At 43.2% G+C, this 26,658-nt stretch overlaps 1 protein-coding gene across 1 annotated transcript in view; it reads left to right on the plus strand.

Moving 5' to 3' along the window:
- The window catches only part of LOC146861181 (dynein axonemal heavy chain 11-like), a 2,741,463-nt gene that overhangs the window by 2,181,520 nt on the left and 533,285 nt on the right, over positions 1-26,658 (plus strand). The window contains exon 54 of the mRNA XM_085646213.1: positions 16,263-16,397. Within this exon, the coding sequence (XP_085502339.1) occupies positions 16,263-16,397 (135 nt within the window). The remainder of the gene's footprint in view (positions 1-16,262; positions 16,398-26,658) is intronic.

The raw sequence follows: 26,658 nt of genomic DNA on the forward strand, positions 1-26,658 counted from the left end.
ATAAGAGCTTGGACAAAACTCGACATGGACGAATGGAAGGGACTGTTAGAAAGCACTAAGCCACTGGACAATCCTAATTTGGAAGGGGCTGTCAATAGTTTTAATCAGTGGATTACCCAATCCCTAGATAAGCTCTTACTGAAAAAACCCTCAACAATCAGGAAGGGAGAGCTGAAACACCCATGGTTCACCTCAGATTTAAGATCACTAAAACAAGAATGCAAAAGGGCAGAACGCCACTGGCGGAAGGATTTTAGCGTGGAAAGGAAGATTAGTTATAAAGCCACACTGAAGAAATACAAAACTACTCTTACTACCACTAAAACTGCATTTTTTGCGGATAAAATCGAATCCGCCGCTAATGCCCCTAGGGAAATGTTTAAGATTGTAAAGCTCCTGACGAAAATCCCAGATCCCCCCGTAAAAGCAGATGAGTAGGACACAAGATGTGATGATATGGCGAACTATTTTCAGACTAAAATACTTAAAATTCTTGAGACGATCCCGGTATTGGACCCGGCCTCACATCATAGGGTACCTCCTTCGGAGGAAAGAACTGATTGTCCAACACTCTCTGAGTTTGCCCCCCTCACGGAAGAGCTTCTCCCCTCTCTGATGAGGAGTATAAAAAGTGGATCTCCACGAGATCCAGCTCCCATGGCAATACTCAACCAGGCACTTCCAACCATCAGTAAACCGGTAATTAAGATGGTCAACACCTCCCTGGAATCGGCTACGGTACCAAAGGTATGGAAGGTGGCCATGGTGAGATCCCTGATTAAAAAGCCGAACCTCGACCCAGGAGACTTGGCGAATTATCGCCCAGTATCCTTGTTACCTGGGATGGGGAAACTAACCGAAAAATTGATAAACACCCAATTGGCGGCATTTCTGGAGAAATACAAGCTTCTCCATCCATCCCAGACGGGGTTCAGGAAGGGACAAGGCACTGAGACAGCATTGTTGAGGGTGGTAGAAGAGGCCAGAGGGATTTTGGATGCAGGTGGCAGCGCGGCCATTATCCTTCTGGACCTCAGCGCCGCCTTCGACACGGTAAGTCATCACCTGTTGCTGGCGCGACTTCGAAATATCGGGGTAACCGGGAAAGCCTTGGAATGGCTGAGATCCTTTCTTGAGGAAAGATATTTTCAGGTGTTTGAAGGGAACAACTGCTCTCGCCTTCTTCCGTTACAGTGTGGGGTACCACAGGGGTCGTCCCTCAGCCCCACACTGTTTAATGTCTACATGGCCCCGTTGGCGGAATTAGTAGCTCCGTTTGGCATCCAGCTAATAAGCTACGCGGACGACACCCAGCTGGTGTTTTCCCTGCAGCAAATAGATGCCCCCCCGAACAACTTGGCTAATTGCTTGGAGGTGGTGGTAAATTGGATGAACTCGTCTCAGCTCAGACTTAATGGAGGAAAAACTGAGCTGATGCTTTTAGGAAAGCAGGATATTCCCGAAGGTCTAGCTTGGCCGGCGTGTATGGGTGCCATACCACCGCCCAAGCCGGAAATAAAGAGTTTAGGCTTCTGGCTTGACAACGCTTTGTCCTTCGATACGCAGGCCAGAAAGACGTCTGCAGTTTGTCATGGGATACTTAAATCCCTGCGCAAAATCCTGCCCCAACTTCCTGAAAAAGCAAGGAAGACCGTAGTTCAGACCTTGGTTTTATCACAAATTGACTACGGGAATGCCATTTATCTTGGGGCACCGGTATCCACGTTTAAGACCTTACAAGTGGCGCAGAATTATGCTGCCAGAATTCTGACGGGAACTAGTCGGTATATGTCGGCGAAGCCAGCTTTAAGATCACTCCATTGGCTCCCGGTGAGGGAACGGGTGCGTTTTAAATCCCTATGCATCAGTTACAAAATCATGCATGGAGAAGGCCCCTCCATTTTGGAAAATTTGATAAGTCCCTACAAGCCCCAACTTAATCTCCGTTCAAGTGAACACAATTTGGCAATTATTCCCAGAATAAAACGAGCCCGCTCGGGCGGTCGGCTCTTCTCTCTGCAAGCAGCAAGAGAATGGAATGCCCTCCCATGTAATCTGAGGCAGGAACAGACCTTCCTTCAGTTCAGGAAGAAACTCAAAACCTTTTTATTCCCTAGAAACTAGCTCGTAGCAGTAATGCAGATCGGATCAGCCCAGGGCTACTGTTTGCCAAGAGCGCTGGGATGCCTACGGGTAGCCATGCGCTATACAAGTGATTTTACAATTACAATTACAATTTATTTTGTGGGTATCCCAGGAGTAACGGGATCATGTTCAGTCTGAAGCTCAATAAGATAAATCTGTGCTGTGCATTATTGATACGAGCTAAATAATGGAAACCTTCTCCTGATATTGGTGGGATGATGGATCTGTTTTTTCCCCTATGGGCATGTTCTACTCTTTGAGAGTATAAATCTTTTAACCATTTCTTCTTGACCTCTTTGCAGGAATCAGGGTCCTGAAAAAGTTTTATCATCCCTAGAACTTTCAGTACAGTTTCAACATAATTTAGGCACCCAATCCTTTTGTAGTGATCTAGGTTACAGCATTCCCTTATAATAGTTTGGGTCAAGCCCACCGTAGTTCTCTGCCATATTGATAGCCACAGGAGGACTGGGGACAACTTAATGGTGTCACTCAAGTAAGGAAGCCCCAATTCAAGATGTAAAATGTAATTTGGGGCTGATTGGGGTAAAGACCCACAATTTAAAAAAAAGGAGTCTTCCATTTGCTGTAACGAAGCAGCATTAACCATCCCCCAGACAACTGCTCCATATGTTACGGTTGACTTTATTTTAGCTAAGTAAATGTTTTTTATTAGATCCAATGGGCTTCCTCCCAGGTTTTTTGCAAATCTCTTAACAGCAATGAGGCTCCTTTGCATACCCTGGCCTCTTGTTTTCACTAATTTAGACCACGAGTGATCCGTATCGAAGAGCACTCCGAGATATGGCCACAATTATAAATGAATTGGATTCATTGACTTTTAGATCAAGGGAGGCCATGAAGATGAAATAAGTTTTAATTAATTTTTTGAAAGCCAGCCCCGATCTTGCCATCAGTACCGCGTCATCAGCGTATGCAAGGATCGGGAGGGGGGTTTGATCGAGTTTGGGCACATCCAATGAGAGAGCAGACAGGGAGGACTTGACTCTGTTCGTATGGATTGAGAAGAGAAACGGGGCAAGCACACACCCCTGTCTTACTCCCTTTTTGATTTTAAAGTGACAAGTGCACTCCCCCTTCCTGCCATACCTTACGCATTCAGTGGCATTGGCGTATAGCTGGCAGATGAACCCAATGATCGGCGGGTCAATGCCCATACTCTCCATCATGGACCATAGCCTAGAATGTGAGGCGCAATCTAAAGCTGATGTTACGTCCATGAAGGCCATGTATAGCTTCCCGCTTTTAGCCTTCGAGTACTTCCCTATAGTTAGGGAGAGGTTTAGGCACTGGTCGACCGTCCCCATACCTCTACGGAACCCATATTGTGCCTTCATGATTATATTATGCGATTCTACCCTATCCTCCAATCTGGCCAGTAGATCCCGCCCCATTTATTTGGCGGTAGTATCGAGGAGAGATATCGGGCGCTAATTCTTTGGAGAGCCCCTATCCCCTTTTTTATAAATCGGGACAATTACGCTCTGGTTCCATGATGGAGGTGGACCTACTATCTGAATGCTGTTAAAAATATTTGCAAGTAAGGGAACCCACATGTCATAATCGTATTGGAAGAGGTCAATTGGTACACCGTGTGGCCCCGGAGCCTTACCGGGGGTACAGGATTCTAACGCCTTTCGGATCTCGGATACAGTGAAGGTTAGTCTTTCCTGAGGTGAAGTTTCTGGGGAGCATACTAATGTAGATGAAGGAGTTGATAGCCCAAAAATTCCTCCAAAATATCTGACCCATGCCTCTTCATCAACATGCACATCTAATACGGGGTCGCTGATATCTTTAAAATAGGGACCATTTACAACTTCCCAAAAATCTTTACTGCTACCAGAGCTAGCTGATTGCTCAAGGTCTTCCCACGTCTGTGCCATCAGATCATTCTCTCTCGCCCTCCTGGCTAATTTATACTCATCGCGTAGTGAGCAGATCTTGAGACAATCTCTGGGGAGAGTTTTTAAGGCATTAACGAGGGCTATTTTCGCTTTGGTACAAGCTGAGTTAAACCACCCCTTTTTAGCTGTAATATTTGATGACTTCACCCGCATGATTGCTATTTCTATTTTTGCCAAAAGGGCGATGAATCTAATGACCAAGTCTGCGGGCAATATCTTTTCTCCCAGGCATGCTATGATGTCTTTCTTGACCTGCACTAGGACTTCGTGGACCAAATGTGATTTTTTTACCACTGTCCATTTCAATTGATAGCCATTTTTCCTAGACAGGTTCACACCCTTAACAACCTGGTTGTGTTCTTTAGGTTTTGGTAAGATATTTAAGTAAGTCAATAGCATGGCATGATCACTATGGGGTGAAAACCGGATGCTCTTAAGGGACACTTTCCGGAGTATATGTCCGGACACTACAACAGAATCAATAGTGGACTCCTGTGTGCCCCTTCTGAAAGATGTCCCTTGCCCTCTCTCATTCATCACGCCTAGCATAGACAGATTCCACTGAAATAACAAACTATTCAGAGTCTCTCCATACCCGTTATGTGAAAAATGTGAGAGGAGATTACCATGAGAGTCTTCTGCTCCACATACCCTGGTCCCATTAAGCTTACAAGGGTGAATGTTAAAGTACCCCACCCATATAAGATTCACATTGCCCCCTTTTTCCCTTTGTACAATTTCTCAATCTCCACCACTAAAGCATCTACCACAACCCTCGAGTTCCTCCCAAACTCATTATTATAAAGGTTAACAAGAGTGCAGATGGTCTGTTTCCTGATGGCCAACTCTAAAATCTGGAAATGGGTGTGTGAGGGCCCAACATGTCTGACTTGGAGTGGGATGGTATTTGAAATTAAAATAAGTAAACCCCCCTTTGCCCTTCCAGAGGCTGAGGGAAGAGCTGGAGAGTGGAAGGTGCGAAACCCCATAAAGAAGGGAGGGTCTATTTCCAGGTTTCCTGGAATAATACTATCTCCATGGATTGCCACTCGTTTAGCCAATGTGGATTAACAATTTTGGAGGCTAAGCCAGCCACATTCCATGTTACCATGTTCGCCCTAGTACCCTCAGCTTTGTTCGTAAGGGGTGGTAGGCTCTGCCCATGTCCCTGTGTACCCTCCGCTAAAGTTGCAGCTGCAGCGGCCTCCTCAGAGGGTAGTATAATGGGTGAAGGTATCAGTGGGCTACACTCTACTGGGGCTGAGATGGTTGGGAAAATGTCAAATGATTTCATTTCCTCTAATGCCATTAAGGTCAAAGGGTGTGCAATGTCACTTCTGCTATGCCTGGCATTTTATTGACTTGACTTAGAGGTGTGGGTACACATTAATGGGCAAGCAGAGTCCTCGTTTGGGACCCATCTTGGACTCCTTAGAAGGGGGTGAAGTCACAGACTGCCCTTGTGCGTTGATTACTGGCCTCCTTTCAATATAAGGCCATAACTGTCCCTACACAGACAGGGTGGTAGGAGCTGTGCTGGCAATATTTGCAAAGGCCCACATAAAGAAGGGTGGCCCAATAACCCCTTGCGAGCTTGACTATGAAATATAACCCACTAGGTGCCATCAAGGGGATATGGCTTGAGAAGATTATTTACTACGAACATTAGTATATAGTGAAAGGTGTTAGCCACACATTTAGCTAAGCAAATTAATGAAGAGTAAACCCACAAAGCAAATATTTGAGAGAGAAGGGAAAATATGTGAAGGACATTTAATACAAAAAGAGACCCATTATTCATACATATATATTTTCTTTTTTTTTTCTCATCGGAAGGGCCACGTGTTCTATCACATAGCACATAAGTGTACCAAAATTGGGGAAAATCTGATAATGTCGAATTGTACAGGTCACATATGTTTTAATTCACTGTTGCATGTGATGTTTCTTTTAATGATCATCCATTCATTTTACTTGCGTGCTTGTAGATGAAAACAAGAAGTTGAACTTTCATCGACGTTTCTCTCATTTAGTTAATAACGAAGACCATCATCAGGAGAATATGTATAAGGCAATGATTTCCGACCCCTATTATTTCAATATTGACTGGTGGATGAAAACCATGAGTGTTTTCAAATAAAATGCAGGGAAGTAGTGCTTGATTAAGGCAAAATGAGCATTAATGCTGTTCCACTTTGGATAAATAGTACTGGAATACGTACATACATAAATAAATAAATACAAAACAAAGCTTCAGTTAAAGAACAAAAAAAAAAGATAAGTGACTGCCCACACGCAGCAGTTTGAGTGTAGAGTACAGCTGTAGGCCAGGACCTGAGGCTACCACCCCCTCTGCACTGCACCTAGAAGTGCACTGCGTGGGCAGGCAGTTAGCAACGGGCAGACAAAAAGTCTGACTGTAGGTTCATGCTTGTGTGTGTTGGCTGCATACAGTGTGCCAGCACTGGGCAGAGAAAAATACTGTCACATCTCAGTAGATATGGGGTGTTTTTCTCACACTGTGACGCAACGCAGAAATGCAGAAATGCAGCTTTGATTACTGCGCTGCTTTGTGCCAAAACTTAATAAACATGTCCCTTTATGTTAAAAAATTTTGTTAACCTGAAATATAGCGAAAAGAAACCAGGCAACTTCTGTCATTCAATTTCTGTTCATAAAAACAGGCCTTTCTCCATGAAAATTAAAGGCTTAGAAAGTATGACATGTGCTTTAAATGTAGCTTTTTTATTCTCAATCGATAGAAATTCAACATAGTATTTTTCCTTCACAATGCACAGTCAATATCCTGGGCATCACTGTTGAAAGTCACAAAAATGTTAAAATCCATTCAATATACACACCATTCTTCTCCACTTGCATACCAATATTGATACTACTTTCACACCCACATCCTAAAACCTGAGTCTCCCTCTTCACCCACTGTTGGAAAATGGCCCTCTCTGAAGGGTCACCTCAAACTTTTTGCATTCCTCCTTCTATTTTTCTGACCTTGTTTTTGTTGGCTTTAGGACTCTGAGCACTTACTGCAGACCAGTGCTAAAGTGCACGTGCTCTCTCCTCTAAACATGTTATAATTGGTTTACACCTGTTTGGCATATTTGATTTACTTGTAAGTCCCTTGTAAAGTAGTATACCATATACCCAGGGCCTGTACTTCAAATACTACTAGTGGGCCAGCAACAGTCATTGTGCCACCCACACAAGTAACCTTTCAAAACTGTCTCAGGCCTGCCACTGCAGTGCCTGTGTGTGCAGTTTAATGCCACTTCGACTTGGCATTTAGGACTAATTGACAATCCTTAAACTCCCCTTTTATTATATATGTCACCCCTAAGGTAGGCCCTAAGTAACCTATGGGCAGGGTGCTATGTAAGTAAAAGGTAGGACATATACCTTTATGTTTTGTATGCCTTGGAAGTGACAAACAGCCTATTTTGTTTTCCACTACTGTGAGGACTACTCCTCTCATAGGCCAGTATTGGGAATTCCTTAATACACTATTAAGCTGTAATTCCTGATCAGTGAGGTGTAAACATGCTTCATATGTTTGGAATGGTAATGATAAATCCTCCTTATGGCTGAGGTTGGATTTAGCATTACTGTTTTAGAAATGCCACTTTTAGGAAATGGACATTTCTTTGTACTTATTGCTCTTTGTGCCTGACAGCCAGTCTCCAATACACGTCTGGTCTGGGTGGCAGCTACACTTTGTGCATTCCCTCTAGACAGCCACAAACACAGGAAGGTGAGGCTCATCTTCATTCTGAACACTCATCTGCATTCATCAGTCTTTCTGGGCAGGGAGGAATGGGAGGGGCTGACACACACTTTAATGGGTAGTATCCTATCCACACACACAGCACTGATTTACCCCCCACCATAGATATCATGGCAGACAGGACTGAGTTGAAAGGGACCCTTGTGCACTTCAGAGAGTTCCTTTGAATTCACCCCCTACATAAAGGACACCTTTGGGTATAACAAATATGTCTCCTGCCCCCCTGAAAGCAGACACGTCTGTATCTTGAACTGAAGGGCTACTGTGCTGCTTAAAGGACTCAACTGTACTGCTTTTCTGGAAGGACTGCTTTTCTGCTTTTTGCCCTGATGCCTGGTGCACCGTGACTCTGCTGGAAGGAGAGTTGGGCTTTGCCTTCCCTCCAAGTGATCTTCAACGGCTTGCTGGCTTGCCTCCTGTTTTCTGATGTCTCAGGGACACAAAAGACTTCCTACAATTCTGCTGGTACTGCTGGACTCTGCCTTCTTTGAATACTACCCTTTCCTGAGGTGCCCCCTCCAAGTTCTGGGCCTCAGAAGTGGGTTCTGCACTGATTTCTGCAACAAATTATACTTTGCATCGACTGCGTAAGAAATTCTGCTGCATCGCCCTTCGATGCTGATGGAGAGGCTGTCGGACTTCAGCGATTCCACAGCCTGCGCGGCTCGATGACGACAGTCAGCGTGGCTTGGCAACAACACATTACATTTAATTCAACAGAGCTCGATGACGACGCGGGACCCCTTTTGTGCATCTCAACAAGCATGCAGTAGTCTCTTGACATCACCAAAAGCTCCATCCAAGGTATTTCTTCAACTGGACCTGTCTGGGTCCTGTAGCCGGCTTGCTGTCAATCGCAGTCGGCTTGATCTTTGGATTTGCACCGGTCCATCGTGACCTCAAATAATATTTGATTCATATCTCGACCTCTTCTGATTGTATTTTTGTCGTTTTGGTCTAATTTTGCTCGGATAAATATTCTCTATGTTTCTAAACCTGTGTGGAGTCTTTTTGTGGTGTATTCATTGTGTTACTCTGTGTGTGTGTGTGTGTGTGTGTGTGTGTGTATGTGTGTGTTGCACTTTACACATTGCCTTTGTGGATAAGCCTGAATGCTCTGTGCCAAGCTACCAGAGGGTGATCTCAGGTTATCTTATTCTGTATTAAGCTTACCCTGACTAGAGTTGTGGTTCTTCCCTGGCCTGGGTGCATACCTCAGCCAACCTGGAATGCCATTTCTAACATACAACACACAGGGTGACCTAAATTCTCCCTTCTCTAGTCTAGCTTAGGTGATCTTTGTCTATTGCATTGGACTTCTTATATATCCATGTTTCGTTTGGTAAGGTTTGTATTCTTCTGATTGATTTCCCCTCCTAACATTTAAGGGTACTGAATTTCTTTTTTTTAAATTGTTTTGTAAGGGTTGACAGTTTTAATCTCATTGATTGACCAGTTGTTATCTCTCATTGATGGTATGATGTAGGTTGTTAATTTGACTGTATTTGGGGGTTCCTTCGCACATACAGCCTCTGACAGGAAGTTAGATAAAAGAAACAGAGGTGAGGGTCACAAAAACACTTTAATGCTGGCTCACAATTTTTTAATATTTTCTTATATTTTAACAGTTAGAAAGCTTAGGCAGACCTTGTTTAATCAGAAAACACACAGGTTCTAGATCCATTGAAAGGCATCATGAAGAACTGAATTTTAGGCTGGAAAAGAGGAGCATTTAAAAATAAGAATGGTATTTTAGGTAATACATTCAGGAATTTTCTTTATAAAGAGTGTAAGTTGAGTATGTGAATTCATTTTAGAAGCTTCCTTGTCACATGCTCAGAAGATTTAGAGTTTTGATAAAGTTGTTTACCATGTGCTATAGAGAAAAAAATTAGAGGGTGAGGTGGCAGATCAACAATATGGTGTATTCAATGGTGTTGATCAGCAGGGCATAAAACATACATTTGCCACATGGAACTCGTCACATTAGTTTGATTCCCCAACAACTCTTTTGTATACATTCAAACCCCGACACTTTGTTTATGGAACACGAGGAGGCATCATTTATCTGTGCTGGAAGTGACATCACTGGATTTTCCATTATCAATATGAACAGAAAGTGACATCACTGGTTCATGTAAACTTGTCTTTAAAAGAAGAAGTCAAGCAAGAGGGCTCATTTTCCATCATCCACATGAAGTGACATCACAGGAATTCAATCACTGGGTTTCCCATCATTATCCATCTGCACAGGAAAATACATCATGGTCTTCACTTCACTTAGAGGAGGCTGCGGCATGGATGTGCCGCTGGCACAGCAAAGGTTCTTCAGAGACACGCCCATCTACACCCCTGGTCCTTCTCCTCACCATATCCGCCCTCATCGCTATTCCACAGCAACCTTCCACACCCTGAACCCCAGTCGCATCTCCCAGTGCTGCTGCTGAGTCTTGCCACCCAACACTGCAGGAGCATTCTCCTGTGCCATATTCCTTTTCACATGTTCCTTCCAGCAGCCACCTCGCTTCCAAATGCACCTCACTCATCTAACTAACTCAACACTCAAGGCCACACCCTCAACCCCCACTACACCGCACTCTACCCAGTCATGCATACTCCTGAACAGTCGCTCACTCACTATACATGCTTCACCATCTAACGATACAGGTGCGCTCTCCTGCACCATCTTCTATTTCACATGCACCCTCCAGCACTCACCTCACTCCCTCACACACCTCATACATCCAACTAACCCAACACACACAGCCACACTCATGACATACAGTACACCGCAACATTCCCTGTCCTGAATTCTCGTCAAAAGTCGCTCACTCACTAAACACTCTTTACTGGCCAACACTGCAGGTGTGTTCTCCTGCGATATCTTCCATTTCACATGCACCCTTCAGTACCCACCTCATTCCCCCACACGCCTCAAACATCCAACTAACTCAACACACATTGCCAGACACTCCTGACACCCACTACACCACACCCTTTCCTGTCCTGCACACTTCTCACAGTCACTCACTCATTAAATACACCTCCAAAATTTGGGCTCTGCTATACGACCAGTGCTTATTGAGGTTGCCAGTGGGGGCCCGCTCAATTTTTTAGGGCCAGAAATGACAGGAAGATGGGTACAAAAGGAGAAAGCATGGACACACAAGAGTGAGATAAAGTGTCTGGTAGTGAATTAAGGATGCCTGAGGCAAATTCAACACTACGCAGCCTCAGTATGTAGAATGCGTACATTTAATAGCGCTGACTGCAGGCTTCTGAGCAGAGCTTTGGGCTCCAGCACTCATTCTTTTACAAATTAAGTACTGTACATGACAGCTCACCAAACCTACTCTTCCTGACCAAAACCTGGTTGACTCCATTTGTCCGCCCCTGTCATCAGCACAGCAATCCCCCCTCCCCCCAGATTCAAGATCGCAAGGCAGGACAAAAAGACCCAGAATCACCATTATTTTCACAGAATCCATCCAGGGCTCCAACACTTCAGAGAGCACCACCAGAAACATGCAACTCTTGACCTGAAAACTCTTCATCACCAACAACTACACCCTTAGCACTACTCTCATCTACTGTCCTCTGGACCATGCGTCAACTTCTGTAACACAATTACAGTCTTAGTTGGTCCCCTGACCTTTAATTCTGACCTTCATCCTCCTTGGAGACCACAATTACCACCTATAGGACCTCACAGATCCCAATGCGGCCAACCTCTTTGAGGACCTATGTAAACTCGGACTAACACGGCGAGTGGAAGGCCCCACACATGCCATTGGACACCTACTGGACCCCATCACTGCCAGCTTCAGCAAATTCACAGTAGACAAGATGACACTGATCACCTGATTCCACGACATCCTCATCAACTTCAGCATACCTATTCCACACCACTGAAGAAACACTATCACCAAATCTTCACAGCGGGACTAGATCTCGGAAGTATCCTGCGCATTTGAACTGGTACACCACTGGCCTTGACACAACAACAACCTCCCCAAATCCATCTCCAACTTCAACGCCTGGATCACCACCTGAGCAGATACCCTGGCTTCTCTCAAAGCCAACAAACCTATGAGAACCAGAATATAGCAAGTTAGTACATGGTAGAATTTAGCCTCACCAAATGCCACTACTAGCAATTTGAATACAGATGGGGACAAAGTCAGAAAGACTTCAACAGGAGCACCTACAAATCTGCACTCAGACACTACCATCATCAAATCAGAGCCACCAAATGCTCTGCGCTCACTGACAGTGTGGAAAGCAGCACAAACAGCTCCAAAGAAATCTTTGCCATAGTGAAAGACCTTATCTCTCCAGCAGCAGGTTCCACCGGAGTAACCCCCTCTCAGGACCTCTTCATACAGGTGTCTCTTTTTTTCAGCAGTAAGATCACCAGCATCTATGAAAACATTGAACCCCAAATGGATCCTTACACCCTCTCTACCAAGAGGCAGGGTACCACCCTGACCACCTGGCCTACCATCATCACTCAAGAATCTGCAGCAACTATGCAGTCCATACACTCCGTATTCAGCATTCCATCCATCAATTGTTCTTTTTGCATTTGTCACCCCGAGTGGGACGGGTATGCCCACACTTTGGTCCCCTCACTGTGCTTGCCATGCCACTGGAGTCAGGCTATCCTGGCTGATGAGGGGTGATACCCCGAAACCGGTTCTAGGATGCTTGTGTCCAGTCCAGGGAGGACCTGGCCTGGCATTTCAGGCTGGACTGCTCCCATGAGGAGCAGGGTCAAGACTGGTTTGCAAATAGTTGGGTCCAAACTGCAATGGCATGGTGAGCAAAAAACACAATGGATTGAGGCTCAAATCTCTGACTGGGGGGGGAATGTTTGACAATGTTCAACATTCCATTCATCAATTGTTCTGTTTGCATTTGTCACTCCAAGTGGGACAGGTATGCAGACATATGGGGCCGTGCCCACCATGCCACTGGATTCAGGCTATCCTGGCTGATATGGGGTGATACCCCGAGACTGATCCTAGGATGCTGGTTTCTGGTCCAGGGAGGACCTGTTCTGGCTTGAATGTTCCCATGGGGAGCCAGGGTCAAGGCTGGTTTGCACTTTGCATATGGCTGAGTCCAAACTAGAATGTTGTGGTGAGTGAAAAAACAATGGATTTAGGCCCAGATGTCTGACTGGGGGTGAGTGTTTGACATTGTTCAGTATTCTGTCCATCAGTTGTTCTTTCTGCATTAGTCCAATCACTCTTGGGGACCTCTCAGACCCCTGCACTCACCACATCTTCATCAAAGAACTTGATGCCCTCTGTGCAACCCTCACCTTGTCATTGACTCAGTCATCACAACCACCTACCCGGATGCTCCAAAACATGCCACAGTACCCCCCCCCCCCCTCCTCAAGAAACCCTCAACAGACCCGGAGATGCAAGGGCTGTCTCCCTGCTAGCCGACCCAGCAAAAATCATGGAAAAGATGACAAACAAATGCTTAGCCAACCACCTCTTTTACAACCACCTCTTCAACACTAATCAAGCTGGATTCAGTCCAACCACAGTAAAAACGCTGCCCTCATCACTGCCATGGATGACATCCTGATGATCATGGGCAGAGCTTACTCCGTGACCCTCATCCTTCTGTATCCCTCCACAACCTTCAACACCATCTCCTACCCCATTCTTGTCCAACAACTGCACCAAGCTTGCATCCAAAGTCCCATACTTTGCTAGATTTGCTTCTTCCTGACAGACCACACCAAGTCAGTCTACTTGGCCCCCTTCACCTCAGATACCATCAACCTTATCTCTAGAATTGCACAAGGATCTTCAGACCCAATCTGTGCAATGCCCACATGACCTCACTCACCAGCATCATCCGCACTCACAGACTCAACATCATATACTATGCTGGCAATACCCAGCACATTCGCTCCCTCTCTGACAAGTCACCAAATACAAGAGCCAATTTTTCTGCCTGGATGACTGAAGTCACTGCGTCGATGAACATCAACTGCCTCAAGATCAACACAGACCAGATGGAAGTAGCAATCTTCGGCAAAGACACCTCACTCTGGCGACCTGCCAAATTATGACCCACTCCCTCCTGGCAACCCACGCAAAGAACCTCTGAATAGTCATCATGATGACCGGCCAAATGAATGCAGTCTCTTTCTCCTGCTTCCACACACTCAAGATGCTCAAGAAGATCTTCAAGTGGCTCCCCACTAACACTCGCAGAACGGTCACCCATGCCCTCATCACCAGCAAGCTTGACTGATCAGAAGACTCCAGATCATCCAAAACTCTGTGGCCAGGTTTACCCTCAACCTCCCACCCCTCACTCGCATCAAGAGCACCCACGGCTCCCAATCTAAAACTTAGCACTCTTCAGATTTGTTCCCCACACATACAAAGTCTTACACAACATTTCCCCATCTACCTCAGCATCTGCATAAACTTCAACAAACCTACCAGACACCTTCGCTCAGTCGGACTCCTACTCATGACCCCCCGCATACGCAGATGCCTTCTCCTACCTCACTCTTAAAACCTGGAACAACCTGCTATTGCTTATCAGAGCCTCCTACTCAGTTCTTAAATACCTCAAGCAGTGGAAGACCAGGCTCCTCACATAGCCCCAACCATGGCTGCCTTTGGTACCCCTGGCCCTGGTCGTGCCACTTCGAGCTCAGGGGGCATGAAGCACCCAGAAGATGGCTGTTGAGGGGCTCAGATTGGGACAAGTGGTCAACCCTGAGAACCTAATGAGTCACTGCTCTTTACCCTCAGTGTTTGCTGCTTCCTGTTTCCTGGTCAATTGTCTATTTAGAGAGGACCAGTGGTGAGCTCTCAGCAACAAGAGCACTTGGAGAGCATTTCCTACGCTAAGTTCACCAGATCTGGAAGTGACTATAAGAACTCTGTTGTATTTTTCTAAGCTAGCAGCACGCGCTCCATAACTCTCCAAAGCATTCTGTTTCCGGAGTGTCTTGGGCCTTACCGACCAAAAAATTGTATTAAAGACCGCATCATCCACTGCTTCAGTATACAGATCCAGTTACCTGGAAAATATAATTCAATTTGGGAACATGAAATTGTGAAAGAAGAGTTAAAAATTGGCACAGAGGAATTCATTACCAGCCACAAAGCAAAGAAATCTTATCAAATGAACTCGATATCAGCCATAACGCTTTGCAAAAATAGTTTTTTTCGCGGTAATGGAAATCCCAGGTTAATAATTAATATCTTCTGTATCATAGCAACAGTAGAAAAGCCTGAAAAGAGTACATTTTCCTTGCCATGTCATTTCATTGAAACATTCAAATCTAGCTTCACGTGGGTTATGAAATAAGTTTTGAAAGGAAGCTGATGATTAAGAAGAAATGCTGTGGGCATTTAATAAGTGGAAGAACTGCAAGATAATTAACTGGCATGCATAAAGATTCATGCTTTAGACCAAAATTTTAATTTTGCACATAAATGTTCCTGATGTCTGCAGTATTTAATCACCTAGCTGACAGGAGTAACTACTTTCATTTAACCTTGACTGAAGATCATGAATTCTAACAAGTTTAATTGGATACATCATTTAAGAGAATGAACAGAGCAAATTTTTCTCAATTCAGAGGGTCTGATTGACGTGCACCAGCAATAAGGTGTTGCACAATTAAAGCTGATCTGTATGCCTGACCTGGGCAGCGCGTGCTCCAGTGACGTGACGCTCTTCGATCAGCGTGGCACCGAAGCTGCACCCGGGCGCTCCTTGTTTTGTAAAGGGCATTACCGTAAAAAAGCAAGACCTCCCCGCTTATGCGTATCTTTATTTCACAGTAATCACATTAATATGCATGCCGTGCCTGAAAGGGGCAGGCCATTTTCAAAAAAATCTGAGGGGGGAGACAAGGAATGGTACACCCAACTAGTCATTTATCACATCACTTAGATAAAAGTAAAGATGTGATTATTAAATGTATTTTACATTCTGCGCATTAAGACAGCAATAAACTTTAATGGAATGTAACAATATGAACTGACAGTAAGTCTTAAATCCTCATATGTTTCAGACATTTTCCCTTTAATCATTTTTTTTATGAAAGTGGGCTTTGCTAACCCTGTCGATCCCCTTCTTCCAGCCCCCTGCCACGATTATAAATGTTGATTTCTGAAATGCTGCTCGGAACAAACATGAAAGATTGCACCATCGGCTGAAAATGCGCTGCCGTTTTGCTTCTGTGATGTCTGATTGAGAGACGTGGGAAAACAGTAGGGATTTCAGGCTCAACGCGCTATGTATTTTAACATTCAACCCTAGTAAATAGTACATCCGTAACATTTGTAAGTTCTGTCATCCTCTTTAAAGCTGATTTGTGGCTTTTTTTTTGTTTAAAGGAACTGGACACCAGCCTTGCTGCCTTAACGACTGCCTTCGAGAGAGCCACAGCTGAGAAAATCCGATGTCAGGAGGAAGTGAATAGAACTAACAAGACCATTGAACTGGCCAACCGATTAGTGAAGGGTCTGGAGGTGAGGGCTCGCAGGGCAGGCTAATGAAGCGGCGTGCGGCAAGCGTGGCTTTGTTATCCGCCGCTGACCTGGCAATAACACAGGCACTTAGAAAAGAACCTGATGAGCTGAAAAAATTATGTCATTATCGTGCATTTTCCTTAATAGAAACATGTTTTTGACCTTTACATTTTCTTACATTTCGCCACGCTTTGATATATACGGCGCGCAGGGCTACCAATGAGCGGCACAGAAAACGCCATTAAAATGCACAAGTTACATCCTGGGTTTCAATAGTGCCTCATTATTGAAATCCAAGAGACTTTATGGATGACAATAAAACAATGCTAATGATGCCCGGTCGGCCATCATGTGTAACATCATTTGTCCTACTTGGGAGACTACTAAAATGGAGCCCTAATTATCCGCCCGACACTTGGCTGTGGCTGTAACATAAAAGAGAGGATGCATAATAGCCAAACCTGGTCGAGTCAAAGTAGTCCACAGTGTCTTTTAATGCAAGTGGATCAGGGATGTAAACTATAGGGGAGATTTTTCCATTGCCATTTATCCATTGTCAATTCTATAAATTTTCTATTCAAATGTATTCCGTGTTAACATTCACTGGGAGAGTTTCTCTTCATGGTTCAGTGCCATTGTCGGTGGGACCCACTTCTAACCAGGCTCTGATTGATTTTTGATTTGGTAGCCAAACATAAGGGGCGAGCAGAGGGACTAGCCCACTGGTAATGAAGCTGATTCATCTGCCTGGGGAAAGCTTGTATTAATGTGAGATACTATTGTCCTCCTCCCCGTAGGCCGATTGCGGCTATTTTAAATGTAATTGAATGTAAGCCGTGGCTTTGTGCAGGGAGGATGGGAGCACCCGACACTGGTTCTAAACATGAACAGATTCAGTCACAGCAGGGCAGATGAATGTAGGGTTTTCAAGTGAGCTTCAAATAATGTGTGCTCTTTGTGTTATATTCATTTGGTCGCAATGGTCAGGGCAGGACAGGTTGCAGTCATTTTGTGAGCACCTATAAAAGTGCTTTATCATTGGCGCATGTAAAATCTCATTAATTCACATATTGCTCTTGAGGCGCAGTTGGCTGTCCAGTCAGAAGCAATTTTTTTTATTTTATAGCAGGACTCCTTGGCAGTGAACTATTTAACAGAAGTGTAACACAAATTCAATATCTAAAGGCATGTTAAAGCACATTTAGATATGACCTGTGATACATTGAAGACAGTGTAGATTGTTGGTGTCAATGCAGTGGAAAAGGAGCACCTGCAGGTATCTGTTTCATGGAAGTTTACACTTCAGATGGACACTTCCCTGTAGATAATGTTCCTGAAGCAGATCCTCCTAGGAACAGGATCTTCTCCATGATCCCAGTAATCCCAGGGCAGCCACCCTTGAGGATATCCCCTGGAGTGGGTGCAGTTCCTTTGTCTCACGTACACACAGCCTTGTCCTTTGATAAACATCAAACTCTTGCTTTCTTATTTTGCCGCTTTTGCATTAGAGGGTTAGTTTGCTGTTTGTTTTATGTCAGTGCTCATTGTGTAAAATAGGTAAGATTTTATGCCATTTACTGGCTTGTGACATTGTTAATTCATAGGAAAATGTAAATTATAGTAGTATTATAAAATGTTGTATTACCTTGATCTTATTTGATTTTATTATGAGTGGTCTATCTACCAAAAATGTATTGCCTGTCTGCACTCTCATTCTGAAACCCAGCTGACTGCTGTACATTGGAAACATTCATACGTTTTTAATTTATTGGAACTAATGACAATAATTCTTCCATAAAGTAGAGCCACACTTATATCATCGCTTTGGCCCTGTCAACAGGCAAGCCTAGCATATGACCTCTATGTTGGTGTATTCTTTAAGCATGCATGGGAAAGAGGTCTACATATGTACCACCAGGCAGCCAAGTTTGATTTATGAGATGATTAATTTATTGCGTGATGATTCAAAGACTTTTTGAAATGTAAAATAGTCCCCTATGCATTTTAATGCAAGCAGTCTAAAAGAGGTGGGATGACACATCAATTAGGGGTGGGCAGAATGTTTAATTCTGCCCATGGAATTGGCAGACTTTGGCAACTTTGCGTTACTGTTGTAACGCAGAGTTCTTTCCAAATTCCGCCAAGCGCTGCATAGCAGAATTTTGCCCTGCTAGACTCCAGAAATGCCAGTTGGTGACCATGAGCAAGATTTGAGGCACCCTAATTAAATTTACTAATGCGGGTTGGTGCAATTGGTTGTGGTCAGAGGCTGCTTCTTGTGTAGATTTGCTGCTGCTCAAAAAGATTTTCGACTTGAGCGGCAGCAAAATCAACTTCAATAGCTGCACACTCTTTTGCACCGCATGGTGCACTACTTGTGCTACTGGCGCTAAATTACAGGGTGGCATGCATATTTTCCGCCCTTTGCTGGAAAACCATGGAATCTCACAGAGTTTTTATGTAACTCTGCAGAATTCAGCGGGGTGAAAGTTTGCGAGTTCCGCCCACCCCTAACTCTAATTAGACAGTATCATGAGGTGACTGAGAAATACTATGCGGGGCAGAGCCAAAGTTCACTCAATGTACATTTTGAAGAATTAGTAAAAATTGGTAACAATAGGTCTTGCAGACAACTGCACTGTCAAGTCAGAACTAAAAGTTAAAGGAAGCCCTGGAGAAGAGGTGCTGAGCAGCAGTAGATGCCATCTTTTCTGTGTTCAGAGGGAAAGGAGGAGCCGCCACCTCATTGATCTTGGGGGCTGTAGCAGAAGAACCTGAAGCCTAGAAGTATTTTCTTCAAGCCCCTTTACCAGACAGGGCACGCGTTGGAGATTGACACTAATTAGGTTAAAGCCTGGACAAGTGCTATTTTAGTCTTTGTCATTTTTCTGCACAGCCTTCTGAAGCAGTAATTTGAAACTATTTAAAAGTATAGACTGGGAGAGACCAAATCGCCTACCCCAGAAAGATCCTCCATTCTTGGCCCTGGGCAATGACTCCCCATTTGGAAACCTCAAAAAGACTATTGTGAATTACTACCATCTGAGGCTGTGAGCAATGCTTTTTTATTGCTTCTATTTAAAGCATTTTTGTGTGTAGCTTCTAGAGTTTGGAAAACACACAAATTGATAAATACACTAAGAGTCAGATTATTAAATCCTGGAATTCCTAGTTTGAAGTGTAACAGACCTACAGGTTGAGACAAAGATTTACTGGGGGAACCAGACCTGGAATTTCAGATTCTCCTGTAAATACCCATGTCTCAGGGGGTGGCATCAGGCTTCCACTTGTTTTCCCCATTAACACCCTGATAGTTGCCAGTACCCTCAGTATCGGAAACTCCAGGTGGCAGACATAATGTTGCTGGCATCGACACCTCATAATGAGACCTTAACAACCTTAAATTTAACTAAAGGTTGGCGAGGAGACATTCATTAATTAATGATCGAATTACCATGACCTGTGCTCACTGATGAGTTTTGCATTGTTGTTAGACGTTGCTATTACAGCCGGTTTATCCCCAGATTTTTTGCTTTGAAGCCTTCTGTTTCTGACCTGTTTTTGTTGGTTTTATGACTCTGGGCACTTTACCACTGCTGATCAGTGCTAAAGTGCTTCTGCTCTCGCTCTAAATTGTATGTATGGATTGGTGTTTCTATAATTGGCTGATTTGATTTACTAGTCAGTCCCTAGTACAGTGCACTGTGTGTGCCCAGGGCCTGTAAATCAAATGCTGCTAGTGGACCTGCAGCCCTGATTGTGCCACCCGCATAAGGAGCCTGTAAATGTAACTCAGGCCTGCCATTGCAGAGCCTGTGCGCAGTCTAGTACTGCTATGTTGACTTGGCAAGTACACCCACTTGCCAGGACTTAAGCTTCCCTTTTTCTACATGTTAGTCACCCCTAAGGTAGGCCCAAGGTACCCCTGTGGGCAAGGTACAGTGTATGTGAAAGGTAGAACATGCCCTGATGTGTGTGGCATGTCCTGATAGTGAAATACTGCCAATTTCGTTTTTCACTAGTGTAAGGCTAGCTGTCCCCATAGGATAGAATGGGGAGTTTGCTTATAACATCTTATAAGCATAACTGCCCTTGGAAGCCAGATAGGAAAATAAAGTTTAATATGCCTGAACTCAGAATGTTTAAATGCATCTTTTAGTGAGGGTGATTTTTACATTCTATGTTCGAAAATACCACTTTTAGAACTGTTTCAGGGGACATATTCTTGCCCTTCATTTTAATAATACATAGTTGCAAGGCAAAATAGAGCAGGAAGCTCAGCTACTTCTTTCCAGGACATGAGGACTGGGCAGAAGTCAAGCTTGCATAGAGGTAGAATAACTGCAGATTTGATAGATAAGTCCCACCCATCCTCCTCCTTTCATCTCCTAGTCTCATTGATACTGGGACTGGAGATGGTTTGGAGAGCAGCGTTGAACCAAACACAGGCTGTTTACATTCCATCCCTCTGTTCCCCCAGTGCTCCTGGGAGCTGCTTGAGAAAGACCGCTTGGGTGTTTTTTTCCTAAATCTCATCTCTTACCAGTACTGCTGCTAAGATTGCTGCCATACCCTGTTGGTGTTTTGTGAATTCATGATTGTGGGGTGGGTATAGGGTCTACTAAACTAAATATATTATACATGTAAGACTCAACTAGGACATGTACCACATTCCAGAATTGAAGCTTGATTGAGCCTGGAGAAGAAAGCTTTTTTCCTAACGTAAAAAATGAACAACCATAGCCTGGAGGTGGAAGTGTGGCGATGAGAGCTGCATATAGTAAGTGGTATACATGTGGAGGAGGAGCTGGCATAGTCTATGCATTACTTTTTGAATCAAGACCTATGCCGAAAAGAGAAAAAAAATACTGTCACTGTTAAGAAGTTAAGAGATTTCGATTCATGGGGGCCCCAATCCAGACAATAGAAGGAGACTACACCTGGGGGAATATCTTACGTCTCCCCCTCAGATGAGAAGGCCTTTCATAGTTGGACATTAAAGCTTTTGTGGAGCTTACCATGTTAAAGTTCCTGTCAGAATCCTCAAACAATAAGTAGAGGAAAATATCTCATAAAATGTACTAAGAGTTGAGTCTTCACGAAGTTGCTAAGATAGCTCAGTGGATTAATACATCTAGTTAAAAGTTCTGTGCCTAGCGTAATGGTCACAGGTTTGAAGACTGATGGGCCCCTAAGCCTTTCATCCTTCTGCGCTTGAAAGAAATGTTCACCTTTGAGTTTGGTACTAATTAATATGTTATAAGTGTCTAGAGACCAGATAGGTGGTGTAAGTGTGCAATATGAGTATAATAATTATGAGTTATTATTATCTTCTTCTGAAACATCTGCTGTAAGGAATAGTCTGCCCTGGAGGATGCAAATAGATCACATTTTTGAAAGGAGTTTATGGAGGAAATTTTACCTATCTCAAAGTGGTTTTGTGTCTTCCGAAGGAAGAAACTGTCCAAGAACCAATGATAATTTTGCCAGTTTCACAGAGAAATTATTCTGAGGCTGCTTATACACCTAATTATTAATGATCATATTCATCAAGAATGGAAAGTTCTGGACAAGTGATGATCCTTTGATTCCTGTTATGCCTTTGCGATTTAGAGCAAGCAGAAATGGAGATGGATCAGGAGTGCAGGTTGATTCTCCTGTGTATAGCCTCATCAGAAAGGTTGAATACATAAGTACTTCAGAAACAAGAGACCGTAAGCTTGATTGAGTCCCAAAGAACACTTATGCAGGCTTAAATTTGGAAATGAAACAACCAGTCTATAATATTTACACCTGCCAGATTCTTGAAAAGCTTTGTCAAAGGCTACACAAAACTATCAATAAACAAAATAATTGTGTGGTGTTTCCATCAAGGATTGTGATGCACATAACATTCTTATCCAGTGTCTCTCTTGACCTTCTAAAAGTTCTAATCTTGGAATCTGAAGCAGACATACAAGCCACCACATACATAGGAGAAACTGGAATGGTGAGGATGAATCAAAAAAGGCTTGCAAGTCTTTAAGAAAACAGTACCAGACCCATAGTTGTGTTGTGCCCTTTTATAGATGCAATAGGTCATCAGCGTACAAAGTTAATTTCAAGGACAGATCTAAACCAAGGGAAATGTCAAGCAATTCTACTTCTTCACACTTTGGAGTGCTGCACCCTGTGTTTCCAAGGAATAAAAGGAAACATGTGGCTGTGCTATCTTGGATCCATAATTGTGTTTAGACTAGAATAGGATGATACCATTTTCACATTGAGAAGGGACATACATATGTTGTTTTTATTGTGATGAAACATCCTGGCAGCTTCACAGTGATAGTAGACTTCCAAAATCTTAGTTGATTTATTCTTCATGTGTATATATCGAAATGAAGTTCCTATAGAAGAGCCTCCCTTTTGTACCACCCAAGGATTTTATGGCGTCTTTTGATCTTGAAGATACCTATCAGCACATCCTCATTCATCAGTCTAAAGGTTTTGATGGTTCACAGTCCAGTATGAGCAGTATCAACTCATGGTCCCCCTTTAGGTCTCAAGACTACTCCAAGAATTTTCACACAGGTGATGGCTCTTCTATTGGTGATTCTACAAAATGTGTGTAGATGGTACACCTTTATCTTAGTGTTTGCTTTTTTGTGTCCAAACAGTAAGAGGCACGGACAAAGTATGCAACCACCTCTCCTCCAGAAAAATGACAGATTGTTGAGTAGGAGAAAATCCCACCTTTTGCCATTGCAGGCCCTCTAGTACATCGGAGTAAGATTCCGGAAAGAAGAGAGCATGGTAGTGCTCTCTTAGTACAGGGAGATCAAACTATTGTTACGTCTAGAGTAGATTTAATGTCAGACAGAGAGACCAGCTGAGACAATGGTAGCATGTGTCAGTGTCATGTCTCATTATATGAGCAACCTGGCTTACTCTGGGAATATTAGCCATGCATATTCCCAGGTTTTTGTTTAGTCTACAAAGCAGGACAGTTTAACTTCAGCAGAAGCAGTCCTACTCAACTAAACAGGAGCAAATGGCACTGTGGGCACAGGAAGCCCCTGTAATTGTACACCCCAAGATTTTACTTTAACAACATGCCCACGGGTGCCTGGATTAGAGACAATGTTAAACCTCAATTTCATGAGGCAATGTGTCACTGGTATAAAGCACTCTACAGCATGTCAAAATATAGTCAATCGAGTAATGAGTGATTCAATAATTGAGTACTCGAGCAGGAATAAAAATTGTGAAGATTTATTATAAAACTTTAAAAGGTGCAGTACAGAGATTGTAAATGTAAATGCACAAAGCTATTTCCATGAAGGCTCAAAAAGGACAGCACAGAATAATGTGCAAAACTAGAAAAGGTCTAAGTCCCAATTAAGCAGCCAAATCAATAAGAAAATGGACAGCATCCCTAGTAGCATCAGAAAGACCTCTGCCTCAACCCCAAAATCTTGAGTTTATATACAGTTTTCCTGCATAGGAAAGCATTGCTTTCTGCAAAATAACCATTGTGTTAGCAAAAGAATTATACTTAAGCAAATAATAACACAGTTCTATAAAATTTCATATTAACTTACTATCTAAGCACTATCTCACTACACGAATATTGATTCACCCTAGTCAATGGAGTTCTAGAGCTGCCATGGAAATGTTTAAAGATTTATTGCAAAAATTCAAAATGTCTTGTACAGAGATTGCAAATGTAAATGCATGAAGTTATTGCCATGAAGGCAAAAAGGAAACGCAGAATAATGTGTAAAATCTGAAGCATTCTAAGTTACAAATAGGCAGCAAAATCAGTTAGAAAATGGACCACCTCCCTAGTAGCATCGGAAAGAGTTTTGGCCTACCTCAAAATCTGGTGTATATGGGCCATATATATGAAAAATGCGTTTTGCGATTCTCAAATAGCGATTTTTAGGGAATCGCAATTAGAGAATCTCAAAATGCAATGTATGTAGGATTTGCTAAATATTTTGCAAATCCTACACATTCCTTATTTGCGAAATTGAGATTCACAAATAAGGAATACCTTCCCATTCATTCCTATGGGCTAGAAGGCCCATGGGAATGAATGGGAAGACATTCTCAATTTGCGATTCCCAATTAGAGAATCGAAAATTGAGAAAGCTATTTCAAGGTTGCAAGGGTGTCAATTGGACACTCTGTGGCACCCCTGAAATAAGCATGTGCGCCACATGATACTTTGAAAAATGCAAAAAAGTGAATTTTTCAAAGAATTCGCAAATTACCACCAACCTGAAGTTGGTGGTAATTTGCGATTCCTTAAGCCAAAATCGCACAACTTGGGTGCTTCCTACATTGAATTTAAGGAATCGCAATTTGGGATTCCTTAAATGCATTCTCAAAATAGGGAATCGCAAAATTTGCAATTCCTTATTTTGCAAGTGGGTGTTTGTGTGCTACATTGCACACTGCCTAAATTGCGATCGCAAACGCAGAAATTCTGTGAATTTCAGCGTTTGCGATCGTAATTTGGCTTCATACATATGCCCTAAATATACAGTTTTCTTGGATAGGACATCTTTTTTTTTCTATTTACCCTAGTATATTGACTTATATATTCATATTGATTCTGCCCACTCTATGTTAATGTCATTTGAAGATGGCAGGACATCCACCACCTTCCCAGGTCTAGAATGCTTGTGTTCCGGTTCAGTGAGGACCTGGCCTGGCAGTTTGGGCTGGACTGTTCCCATAAGTAGCAAAGTCAAGGCTGATTTGCATATGACTGGTTCCAAACTGAGGTGGCATGGTGAGCAAAAGAACAATGGGTTAGGATGCTACCCCCAAAGATTGTCAGTGGTTAGACAAATTGAAAAAATCCCTCCCATCACATTTTGTGTGTTTGATGCAGGACAAACTAGTTACAGGAACAACAGCAAACTATTTTGACTAAATGCAGTTCATTCAGTGAGCTAGCAGAAGGGCCTTGGAATATTCCACGTTATTGTGTTGGAAAGTTTTCTTTGGGAAACAGCAAGAACAACATCAATGGAAATAAGCACATTGCCTCTGAGATAAGCCTTACTGCTTGTGCCATGCTACCAAGGGGGTGAGCAGGGGTTATCTTGGTTCTGTAACTCCCTTACCCTGACTAGAATAAGTGTCCTCACATGAACAGGGTGCCAGCCAATGCCAACTAGAGCCCCCATTTGAACAGCTGGTCACACTGTTTCCTAAAATACAGTACATCAAAACATTATAAAAGCCCAGATAAGGATACATTGATAAATTGTACATCCACACATGAGTGTTCTTACATGTCAGCAAGTTCCTATCGGAAAGATCCTAAGGGTAGGAAGGAGCGAAAATGGGCCAATTCTGCAAACATTATTTAAAGAAACACTGAATACAAGTATGCAAAAAACGTATCATATTTGATCAAAAAAAGAAAGGAGGGTATATTAGCAAACAGCTGAATAACACAAGCATTGGAAGACACACCCTTTCCTTAGTGAGCAAATGAAAATGTCAGCAGTCCTGATGGATGCCTAAAAACAACTGGAGCCCTAAATTTTAAGTGCTCAGGATTCAGAAATGCTTTCTTGGTGTTTGACTTCAGCATATGCAGGAACATAGTCTGATTTAGAGTTTGGTGGACAGGTTACTCCATTACAAACACCCCTCCATCTTATTGGAAGTGCATTACATCCTATGCCACTTTTAATAAGGCTGATAGGTTATTGTCATGCTTGGGATGTAGTAACTCATCTGCTAAAATTCTTAATCGGGCCCTTCGATTCAGGTGTCACCCTAAATTCTAGACTGACTACTGCAGTGGTCTGAAGATGGGCTTTCTGTATCCTTTTTTATACAAACAACAGATTCCTTAGTAGGCTGCAGGGAATTGCTCTGGGACTTCGCGAAACAGGATCATGTGTACAAAGCATGAAGAGTACTCCACTCGCTCCTTGTAGGTGACCTCATTAAATGTAAGGTGAGGTGTCTGGTTTTTTAAGTTCATCCATATCTTTACACCCTGTTGTCTCCAGTCAGCTAACTTTCTCAGACTGAACACCCCACATTACAAACTTTTTTTGAGAGGGAAAGGCCTTTTTCTGTTCAAGTGAAAAAAGTTGCTGTCTCTGAATAAATGGCTACTTAACATGTATTTAAGGAAATGGTCACTGTGCCTAGTGGATCAGGTACAGCGCTGCATACTTAACCCGAGTGCATTATTGGCAGTAGCACGCTTAGCAATGGAATTATGTGAGGTCCACAACAATTCCAGAAA

The sequence above is a fragment of the Triturus cristatus genome, chromosome 3_1 (genome assembly GCF_964204655.1).
Source record: "Triturus cristatus chromosome 3_1, aTriCri1.1, whole genome shotgun sequence".
NCBI classification, from domain to species: domain Eukaryota; kingdom Metazoa; phylum Chordata; class Amphibia; order Caudata; family Salamandridae; genus Triturus; species Triturus cristatus.